The sequence below is a fragment of the Corvus moneduloides genome, chromosome 2 (genome assembly GCF_009650955.1).
Source record: "Corvus moneduloides isolate bCorMon1 chromosome 2, bCorMon1.pri, whole genome shotgun sequence".
NCBI lineage: Eukaryota > Metazoa > Chordata > Aves > Passeriformes > Corvidae > Corvus > Corvus moneduloides.
Genome location: NC_045477.1, coordinates 53,443,141 through 53,453,222, shown reverse-complemented (window position 1 = coordinate 53,453,222; position 10,082 = coordinate 53,443,141). Strand labels below are relative to the sequence as shown.

The window sequence follows — 10,082 nt, the reverse complement described above, 5'->3', positions numbered from 1 at the left end:
CTGAAGCTCCTGTCTCTCCGCTTGACCTAACCCATCCGGGATGAGCTGCTTGGTACTGTGATCCCATTTACTCTCGCTGTAGACCAACTCGGGAACTGTTGCGATCAAAATGCTGGATCAGCAGCTCGCATGCAGAGACAGACACAGTTCTTATCACACGCACACCATCAGATTAGTCCATATTTTCCCATGTAAGGACTGCAGCCTTCCCCCTTTCCTTCAAACACTCCTTCTTCGCCGGCTTTCCCCCCCTCTCCTCTCCTGCTCTTTCCTCCTCTCCGTCCCCGTCTTCACCGCCCCGCGCACCCCGCACTAAGCCGCCGAGCCCGGCGACGCCGCAGCGCTCCCCGCCACCCCCGTACCAACCCGGCCCCGCATCAGTCCGCCCCGGCACCCACCGCTCCGGCCCCGGGACCCGAACCCCCCCGTCCCAATCCAGGGCGGCCTCGGGAAGCCGGGACCCACCCCCACTGCGACCCCGCGGGGCCGGGACCACCGCCCCGCCCCGTGAGGGCTCGGGGACGCGCCCCCGTTCTCCCGTTCGCCGCTCCCCCGCCGCCGCCCGGCCCCTCGCCCCGGCCCCGTCCGCGGCCCCGCAACTGCGCCGACCGCGGCGGGTCCCGCCCGGGGAGGCGGTGGCGGGGAAGGGGGAGGAGAGGCGGCGGAGTGCGCTGCCTCCCGAGGAATCAAACGGGGGGAGACAGGAACGTGCGGAGGAAAGGACGGGCCGGGCTGGGGAGGGTCCCGGTCGCGGTCCCGCCCGCCTCGGAGCTCCCGCGTCGCCTCCGCGCCGGGACCGCGGGTAGAGTCGCTTGGGGCGGCCGCCGCCCGCCGGCCCCGCGCCCATGTGCTCCCGGCAGCCGCGGCGGGCAGCCTACACGCCCGGCGTGTCCGTAAGTAGCCCTTCGCTCCCCGGCACCGCGCCTGTCCCCATCCTGGCACTCCTAGACCCCTCGCCACTCCTGCTCCTTCCAGACACCGCCTCTCCCGCACTCCCTGCGCGGCTGAATCCGCTGCCCCTTACGGATCCCCTGTACCCCCTTCCCTTCTCGAACCCCTGCCCTCCCTCGCTCCCGGTACGTTGCATCCCCTGCATGACTCCGGATCCACGAGCCTTCAGAACGTCTCTTCCCTCCCCGACCCCTCCCCACCCCGCACGGCCACATCCCCTGCATCCCCGGACCCTCTTTCCCTCCTGCGTTCCTTTTCCCCGCTCCGACACCCAGCTGGCCGCATCCCTTGCCCGTTGCACCGGACTCTGTAGACTCCTTTCCCTGCTCGGATTCCCAGCCCTTTCATTTTCTTGCCTTCCTAAATCCTTCCTCTCCCGGGCCCCCGTCCTTCCCGTATCTCCCTGTCACCCCGGACCGCTCTCCCTTCCCGTCCCCGCTGTTTCCCGGCTCTCAATCCTCTTGGCCACCCGGATTCCCCGCACTCTCGGCACCTCTGCCTTTCCAGCCCGTCCCCGCCCGCATTCTCCTTTCCCTCCCACTCTGCTCCTCTCGGACCCCTTGTCCTCACCACCCCTTCGCCTCCCGCGTCTCCTGCCCGTCCCGGATCCCCTGCCCCTCCCGGCTCTCCTGCCCCCGAGCCTGCCCCGCCCGGCACCCCCCCACCCTGCCGGCTCTGTGGGCACTGCGCCCGCTCGCCCGCAGTTTTTTCCAGGCATCACCCCGGCGAGTTTTGGTTCCCGGCCGCCGCCTTCCCTCGGGGGAACCCGTATCTCTCCGCCGCCCCCTCCTACCCCTGGAGGGCGGGGAGCGGGGTTTCGGGGCCGGAGGGGCGAGTCCGCCTCCCGGGAGAGCGCCCAGGCTGTGAGCTGGCAGGCTCCGGTGAGCCAAAGCTGCTGCCTCGCTGGAGCCGGAGGATTTGCAGGGTCTTACCCCTGCGACCCTCCATGTTGTCCCCTATTTGCAGCCGTACCTCCTCCCGGGATTCAGGGAATGAACTCTCCTACGTGCCGTGACCCACTTTGGCTTAGACTTTTGTTGCCACGCCAAGACACAGACAGATCCTTCTCTAGATGATGCTTCTGGAGGAATGGTGGCCCCCCCATGCCTCTCTGGCAAGTTTTTGTCCCCAGGGGTTTGGCGTTTTGCAGGTTGAAAGGCATTTCTGTGGATAGGCTATGGGTGGATAGGTGTACTCTTCTTCAGTAGCAGCAGAGGCCTTTTTAATATTACAGAAGAGATTTCTTCTTCTTAGTGTTTTAAAAGTAAACAAACTTTTGTGTAGTGCACATGGCTAATTTCACTGACAAACTTTCTCTACATTCCCTCCTTGTGCTGAAGTAGTATTCATTTTATTGCCTTTTCATGAATTGGATTCACTGACTGGCGTCTAATCATGCTTAGAAGAAAAAGCCCTTGTAAATAGCTATCAGAATTAATTTGGCAGCAACGGTGAGAAAAGATCATAAATTTACAAATGCAGTTAGAATAATGATCCAGCATGAATTTAACAAGAAATACACCCCCAGCCTCTGGGAATGGCATGTAGGTTTCTGTGACAGTCAAATGCACTTGGCCGCACTGATACTGAGCTTAAAGGCTGGGAGTTGTCTGAGAAGGATGCAAAAGGGTTATGGCTCCTGGGTTTGAGCTGGGAAGAGGCAAAGAAGAGCTGGGCTGAATGCAAGCAGGAATATGAAGAGAGACCTCTGTGTTTTAATTGTGTGCTTCTTGGAGTTGTGTAGGGGTGAATCCAAAAGATGTGGCAATGTCTTCACTTACCAGAAGCCCACCTGGAGTTCAGGTTTCTGGCACTTTGGGACATCAAGTGATAAAAGGCTACTTTTGCACAGAGATGCCAAACAACTTGGAGTGCTGGAAAAAATGTCGTCTTATAACACTTCTTTTGGGGTTGTGCTAATAAATTTTACTTCTGTCACAAGAGTCTGATCTTGAAATACCTTAGGCACTGTGAGTGGTCTTGCACTGAAGCGGCAGGACCATCTATAAAGTGAAGTACATTATCCAGGTATTGCAGGAGGAAGGTCTAGCTAACTAAGAATAAGCAAGACCTCATCTATTTTTTCTATAGGTACTGGAAAGATCAGGATGTACAGTGGAGAAGAGTGAGGCAAGTACACAGGGAGCCCCTGAAGGTGGCTGCAGAGTGTTCCTGGATGTGCACAGCAGCCTGTGCCAGCTGGGCTGCCTGTCACCACCATCACACTGACCACAGAAGCTGGTGTCACTGAGAATGATTGTAGGGTCTTCTTGCAAGGGTGGGACAGAAAAGTGGCATGTCTACTTCAGAAGTCCCCTAGGAAGGAAAAACACTCTGGCAGACAAATATTTTTTTCTAATGTCAGTGTTACTGAACTTGTATTTTTCTCCTTTTTTGTGTTTTGTCATTTAATTAGGGACCTTTGACTTCATGATGGGAGGAAATATTCCCCTGGCTGTTAGGATCCAAGCTTCTCCGAGTGTGAGGATTTGTCAAGGCTGAAAGATTCCGGATTATCCATAAAACTGCTCTAAAATACCCAGTTACTTTTGTGTCTTCCTATTGTGAGGGGTCTTGGAGCAGATACAAAGATGGCCTCCAGCCTCACCTGTGCCGGCGTCGTCTGGGCCTTCCTCTCCTTCCTCTGTGCTGCTGCCTCCTGTGTTGGCTTCTTCATGCCCTACTGGCTCTTGGGGTCTCAGCTGGAGAAGTCTGTTTCCTTCGGCACTTTCCGGAGGTGTTCCTACCCGATTCGGGATGAGAGCCGCCAGATGACGGTGATGGTGGAGCAGTGTGGCCGCTATGCCTCCTTCCAGGCCATCCCGAGCGCCGAGTGGAGGATCTGCACGGTGGTGACGGGCCTGGGCTGCGGGCTGCTTCTCTTGGTGGCCCTGACAGCGCTCATGGGCTGCTGTGTGTCCGAGCTCATCTCCAGGACCGTGGGCAGGGTGGCAGGAGGCATCCAGTTCCTGGGGGGTAAGTGCTCTTGCGATGAGGGGATGGGGGTGTCCAGGCTATTTGTTTGCACGTGTGGAGACTCCCCTGGTGCTTTGGGAAGAGGAAGGGGTGATTCAGACTTTCTCCTAGAGAGGGAGACCACTTGGCTCCCTCAATGACTGATCTGGTTGTGTGGCTGCCTGAAAGTGGCCCAAAGACACAGTGGCCTGTGCTCTCTTGTGCTCAAGCCCCTGTCTGGTCATTATGTGACCTTTGAGAGCAGCGTGGCAAGTCAACTTCTGTGGGCCAGCATCTTCACAGCAGTTTTGTGAGCTGAGTTGGACGTACCTGGAGAAGCATGTGGGCTACAGATCCACATGGAGCATTGTGGTTTGGCAGAGGAGAGGCTGTGTTATATGGGAACAACCTCTCTTTCTCCTTCCTACCCCTAATACTGGCAAAGCTCCCTCCAGCTCTGCTGTCTGCCGCTGCACGGATCTGGCAACAAGCTTTTGGCCCAGGTTTGAATTGTGAATTGTTTATCCCTGATGGAGGTGGCCTACCATCTCCTGGGAGGAGCCCTGCTGGGCTGGCTGACCCACGCTGCCCGCTGATGGTGCCACAGGTTTGTTGGCTCCATGGGCTAGACAGTGTGTGGGAGAATTACCTCAGTTCCTTTTTCTAACTTGTAATTGTGTGGCATCTCTGTAACTGTAAGAGTATTTGAAGGGTATGAGACAATAAATAGGATCCACAAGCGTGCTTTTTGCAGGGCAGTTTTCCCAGTAAATCACCACCCTCTTGTTATCGGTGACATGCGGATCAGTGGCACTCACTTTTGCCTTATTCAAGCGCTCCACTGCTCGCACTCACTTGCCCCCATAAGGTAACATGTTTCTCTGAGCTTTGGATGCTGAGGCAGTGCAGGTGCCAGCTTTCTGGGTGCCCTGCAGTGTCTGATTCCAGCCAGGCACCCTGGCTCATGCCCCAGAGGAGTGGACTGTAGTGGAAGCCTCACTTCTCTCCCCTCCAAACACATGCTTGCCCTGCAAGGGCAGTCTGGTTACATGCCATGTCTGCAGCTTCTAAGGAAGCACAAGACAAAAACTCCGCTAACTGTCCAGCTTGGTGTGGACAGCTGAGGCAGGGAAAGGGCCCTGTGCCAAGCCTCCAGCCAGACGATACCAGTGTAACTCCCCCCTGGCCAGAGGGAGTCCTCTCTCCAAATTTTTGAGTAGTTTTTGCACTTTAGAGCAAGCTGACCCATCACTTCACCCTTCCCTCAGTTTTGTGGCCCACAGGCATTCCTGTGTTTAATCTGTCTGACAATTTGAAAGTGCAGCAGCTGCTGGAGAGTTAACTCTTCTGGGAGCTGCGGTTTCTTGAAACCTGCTCCATTATACAGTTCCAGCCAGGCAGTCGGGGGTGGAGGAGGTTTTCAGTTTGGTGACAATCTGCAAGCCCGCTTTGTCTGACTTTTTTCTCTTAGAGCCATCACAGGCTTTAACCACCCCCTCTTTCCAACTGCTGTCTCGGCTCATCTGGTTTTAATTTGTGTTTGGCCCCTTTCTCGTGACCATGCTCTCCCGTGTGCCTGTGGAACAGGGCCAGCAGGGGAGCTTCCAGCTGTTTGCTTACAGCCATCCCAGCAAACACGGCAGCCCCAGCAGCAGGCAGATGGCCGAGTGATGCAGGAGGAACCCCGCTCCCCCATGACACTGGTGTGGGCTGAAGGTGTGCTCCCTTCTCTGAGGCAGGATGGTGGCTCCTGGGAAGGAGGTGAGAGGTTCCTTGAGAGCACACCATGGCAACCCCTGAAGCTTGTCCAAGCTGATCAGACAGCATCCCATCCTGCCTGAAAGGGCATGAGCAGGTAGTGCTTGTTCTCAGTAGGTGACAATTCAAAGAAATGTGAACCTGTGATATGAAATGAAAATTGCCCACAACTTTGCTTACAGTTCAGACATTAGTTACACAGCATGCCTAATTTTCCCCTCTACTGGCTTTTATGGTTGTCTCGCATTTCATTCAGCACTGCTGGAAGTGTGTAAGAGAAGACCAAAGTGAGAACCATAATTTCTTAACCTGCTTAAAACCTAACTGGGGGGGCACAAGGGAGAGGCCAGGCGGTGAAAGCCAGTAATTTGGATAAACTGAAGGGACATATTAGGGTAAAGAGGAGTTTCTTACATCCCTCATCAGATCCTTAGCTGCTATAAATCAGTGTAGGTTAATTGTTCAAATGACATGACTACATTTACTTAGATGTCTAACTTAGGCACTATAATTACTATGTTGTTTTATGTCAAGATAGCCGTGAGCTGTTCACCTTATTTACAAACAGGGAATGCCAGCTCTTTGTTCCCTGTATTGCAGTTGTAGGTTTAGCAGTCTATCATGATGTGGGCTTTGAATATGGTTTGGTGGCAGTGCACTCATTGTCATTTAGTTGGTCTCCACTTAGAGATCTTATCAAATAAAACGCTTATAATTTTTTTTTTTTAACTGGGGAGAAGAACTCCCAGCTAGCTTTGTATGAAGGAAAAGCCTAGGAAAATAAGCAGCCACTGAGTGATGCTATTAATTCATCCTCTTCGTTAGGACAGGGAGGTGGCTAAACGGTTTCACTTTCTTTTTGTCTGAGGCATCTACACCCATACCCTTCTGGGGCTCTTGCTCCAGTGACAGAGGATAAGTGTTGGAATAAACCACATTTCTCTTGAAGTTAGAAACCAGCATAAAGACAGGTTCAGTGTAGCTAGTTTATGTCTTTACTTGTGTTCCTTTTGTTTAGGATCCAAGTAAGTTTCTCCACATGATTTAAAAAACACAGACTTGAGGAGGAAGTGAGCCAATGGAGAATGGATTATTACAGGAGGCCCAAGAGCAGGGTAGATGTACAAGCCACTGAAGCTATGGTGAGCCAAAGCACTAAGGTTGCTAAAACTTACTCCAACACTAGAAGCATTTTTGCTGCTATGAAGAGGGGGCAGAGAGGTTTGCTTACCAGAGCTGGTAAGCAAACAGCCTGATCCTTTTCTTCTAGCATTGTGAAGGAGGAATAACTCCAAGTAGGTCAGTGGAATAACACCTGTAAAAAAGTAGTGCAGCTTGTGCTAGCTAAATGGTGCCAAGGTTTTATAGCTGGGATTTCCCCAAGTTGCATGTGGCAGCTCAAGGGAGTGAATTATTCATGAGTGCTTATACCATAAATCTGCTCTTCTGATGAAAATGGAATGGCAGAACCTGCAAGAAATTGCAGATCTAGGCAGAGTCAGAAGGGCTCTTTGGATATTGCTTGATCCTATGTACTTAGTCTGTATTTGCGATTTCAGATGATCCTGGCTACAGAGCATACATGTATTTTAAGATGACTCTGGGATGAAACATGTGGAGTTTTTGTTCCTACTAGAAAGATTGCATCATAGACTTTTCCTCATTTTCACAACTGTGGGAGCCGCTTCCTTTCCCATACATGATCACGTGGCAGCTCTGTAACCATTACAGCAATTGCATGCATGAAAAACAAATGCTTTTAGCTTTTTCTAAGGCAATTTGGTGGTGGGTGACAAGAAGTATCCAACCTCCCAAGGCCAGGCTTTTCTGCAGTGGACATCAGTGGTCTGCAGTCCACAGCTGGCAAACTGATGCTATGGTCTCTCAGAACATGCCTCCTGGACATCTCTCTTGGACTGCTTCGAAGAAATGACAATGGAGGTGAAAGTTATGCTATCTGTAACCTCTTGAGGGCACAGTCATGTAGATGGATACAGTCTTCGACCATAATTATAGAGGATATGACAGCAAGGAGTGAAGTTTAACAAATCTTTGGCAAATTGGAGTCTGTAATTATTGATCTCCTTTTCATTGTGCCGTGGCAAGTCAATTCCACTTAAATGGAGAAACAAGAAATTTGCAGGTAGGTAGCTCGGATATGACATACTAATTTGGTGAATAGTTTCACTCTCTAAATCCAGAGCAATGATTTTAAGAACATAGCAATATTTTTAAGAACATAATGAACTTAAAGGTTAGCCAGTTTTATGAGAGGCAGTGGATCAAAAGGCACAAGTACTGCAAGGATGGCCAATTTAAAGAGCATTACGCTGGCAAGGTGAAGCTTTTCATTAAAATGGTCAGCATGCAGGAATGAAATCTTCACTAGCTCAGAACTCCCTTTTGCTGCGTAGAACAGCTAAACGAAGCTCAGAGTACAGATCCGAGGGAACAGAGCATGAACCAGTCTGCTGGCTGAGACACCTCTCTGAACCTGTCACTATGGCCCTGATTCTGAGTGCCATGTGAGAAGTGAACCCTTTCCATGACTGTGGTAGCCATGTGGCTGTCAGTAACTGGCACATTTACTGTCATCTTTAGCATTCATTGATTGCACTCTAACGAAGCACGAGTTTTGCTACTCCCTTTGTTAAATGAGCAAAGTTTTCAGTGGCGTCTACTCTTCCTCTCCTTATTTCTCTGTCTTGTTTCCCTTATGTGGAAGAGCTGAAACTCCCAAAACTATGGTCCTTGAATTGCTGGTTAGAAAATCTGGAGAGCTCTTGAAACAGGGGGTGATGAAAGGAGCATTTGGTTATTCGAGAAAAAGGGGACACAGTTCCTAACAACTTCTGATTTTGTCTCAGAAAGTAAAATGTGGCCTTATGAAAAATGCTCTCAGTACTATATGAAGTTGCTGGAGAATCCTTCTCCAAGTGTTCTGTGCCAGTAGAGGCCATAATAGTTTCCATCACTCATAAGGTGCTCAGGGCAAACATTTGCTGGGTGCAGAGGGCAGAAAAATAAGGACTGATCCCTCAAGATGAGGAGAATGTCGAGTGTGGGGTGATGTTCTGGTCCTGCATTGTCTGTGATGAAATCTCAGAGAAAGCCTTTGCAATTTTGGGATAAATATTTTAAAGAGACAGATCTAAACATAATCTGCAAGTTGTTTGCATATTAATGGACGAATATGACTTTGCAGGTGAGATGATACTAAAATGTAAGGGACAGAGGAGGAAGGAATGCTAAGTTGTGGCCTTGTGGGGTCATGTAGAGAAGCTCTCCCTCAAAGGATTTGCTTGGGGAGACAGTTAAAAATGTAAGAAGAGGCTCTTTGGAGAGATGGAGTCACTGAAATGAAGTTGTGCTTCAAGAAACACGGCTGGCAGTTAAAGACAGCTGTGGGGTTCAAGGGGAGCAAAACAGTCTTGATTCTGAGGCTGGCTAAGAAAGGGGCTTTGCGAAGAGTAGTTCCAGTTGACTACAGGAACTAGAAACTTCTGGGAAAGGTTTTTGTGCAGCTGGAGGAAAAGGCGCTGACCAGTAACCATTATTTCATCTGACAGCTGAAGCGAGGCTTTCTTCTTTCTGCCTGGAAGACTAAGATCAGCATAATTTTCTGCCTATAGGGAGAAAATGTAACTGAGAAAAGCCTTGCGGGAACAGCGAAGATCTGAGATGGTCAAGAGACTTCTGTCAAGAAAACAGTGATCCCAGACTCTTTTGTGGTTCTCCCAAGCAATTTCATCCTTTCCCCCATCTGTACATATTCTTGCCATCTCTGCCTGTAATTTGTACCTGAAAAAAAACAGACATTAAAAAAAATGCAAAAATGACATTTTAGTTCTTCCATCCTCTTCAGCCTAAAAATATTTTTTGAAAGGCTAACTTCTGGGGAGAGGCAAGGGAGGGGCTTGATGTTGCTTCTGTCCAACATCAAGGCCTCTTCTTCACCTGCAAGTTAGGTGTTCAGGGCTGTTTAGTCACACCTTCCTCTTGTCGAATGCAAAACTTCAGGGACTTTGCTGTGGTCCTGTAAACATGTGACAGGGCAATCCTCATCCTAGACAAAGACAAGCTGCAGGCTGGGTACCAATCCAGCATCTGTGTGCACATTTAGACATTGCAGGAGAGGCAAAAGAAAGGACCAGAAGCCTCCCCAAGGTAACAGAACAAGAGCAAACAAGAAAAGCAACACTTAAATTTTGCTAGTGAGTGACTGTGTGTCATGTCATAGGCTCATTGATTCAGCAATAATAAAGTCAGCAGAGAACACTGTGACTACTTAGTCTGAGGTCTGCTGTAGGATGGGTCATAGGACAGCCTTCATGTAATTTCAGTTTGAACTAGAGTGTATTTCTGAGAAAAAAAAACCTTCTAGATGGTATTTAATTAAGTTTGAGAAAAGCCTGATC

The 10,082-nt window shown here is 50.5% G+C and overlaps 1 protein-coding gene across 1 annotated transcript in view; it reads left to right on the top strand.

The window, feature by feature from the left end:
* Positions 1 to 798: 798 nt before the first annotated feature.
* Positions 799 to 10,082, top strand: part of LHFPL6 (LHFPL tetraspan subfamily member 6) — a 138,828-nt gene continuing 129,544 nt past the window's right edge. Inside the window, exons 1-2 of the mRNA XM_032099658.1 lie at positions 799 to 893; positions 3,368 to 3,927. Coding sequence (XP_031955549.1) covers positions 3,543 to 3,927 — 385 coding nt within the window. The 5' untranslated portion in view covers positions 799 to 893; positions 3,368 to 3,542. The remainder of the gene's footprint in view (positions 894 to 3,367; positions 3,928 to 10,082) is intronic.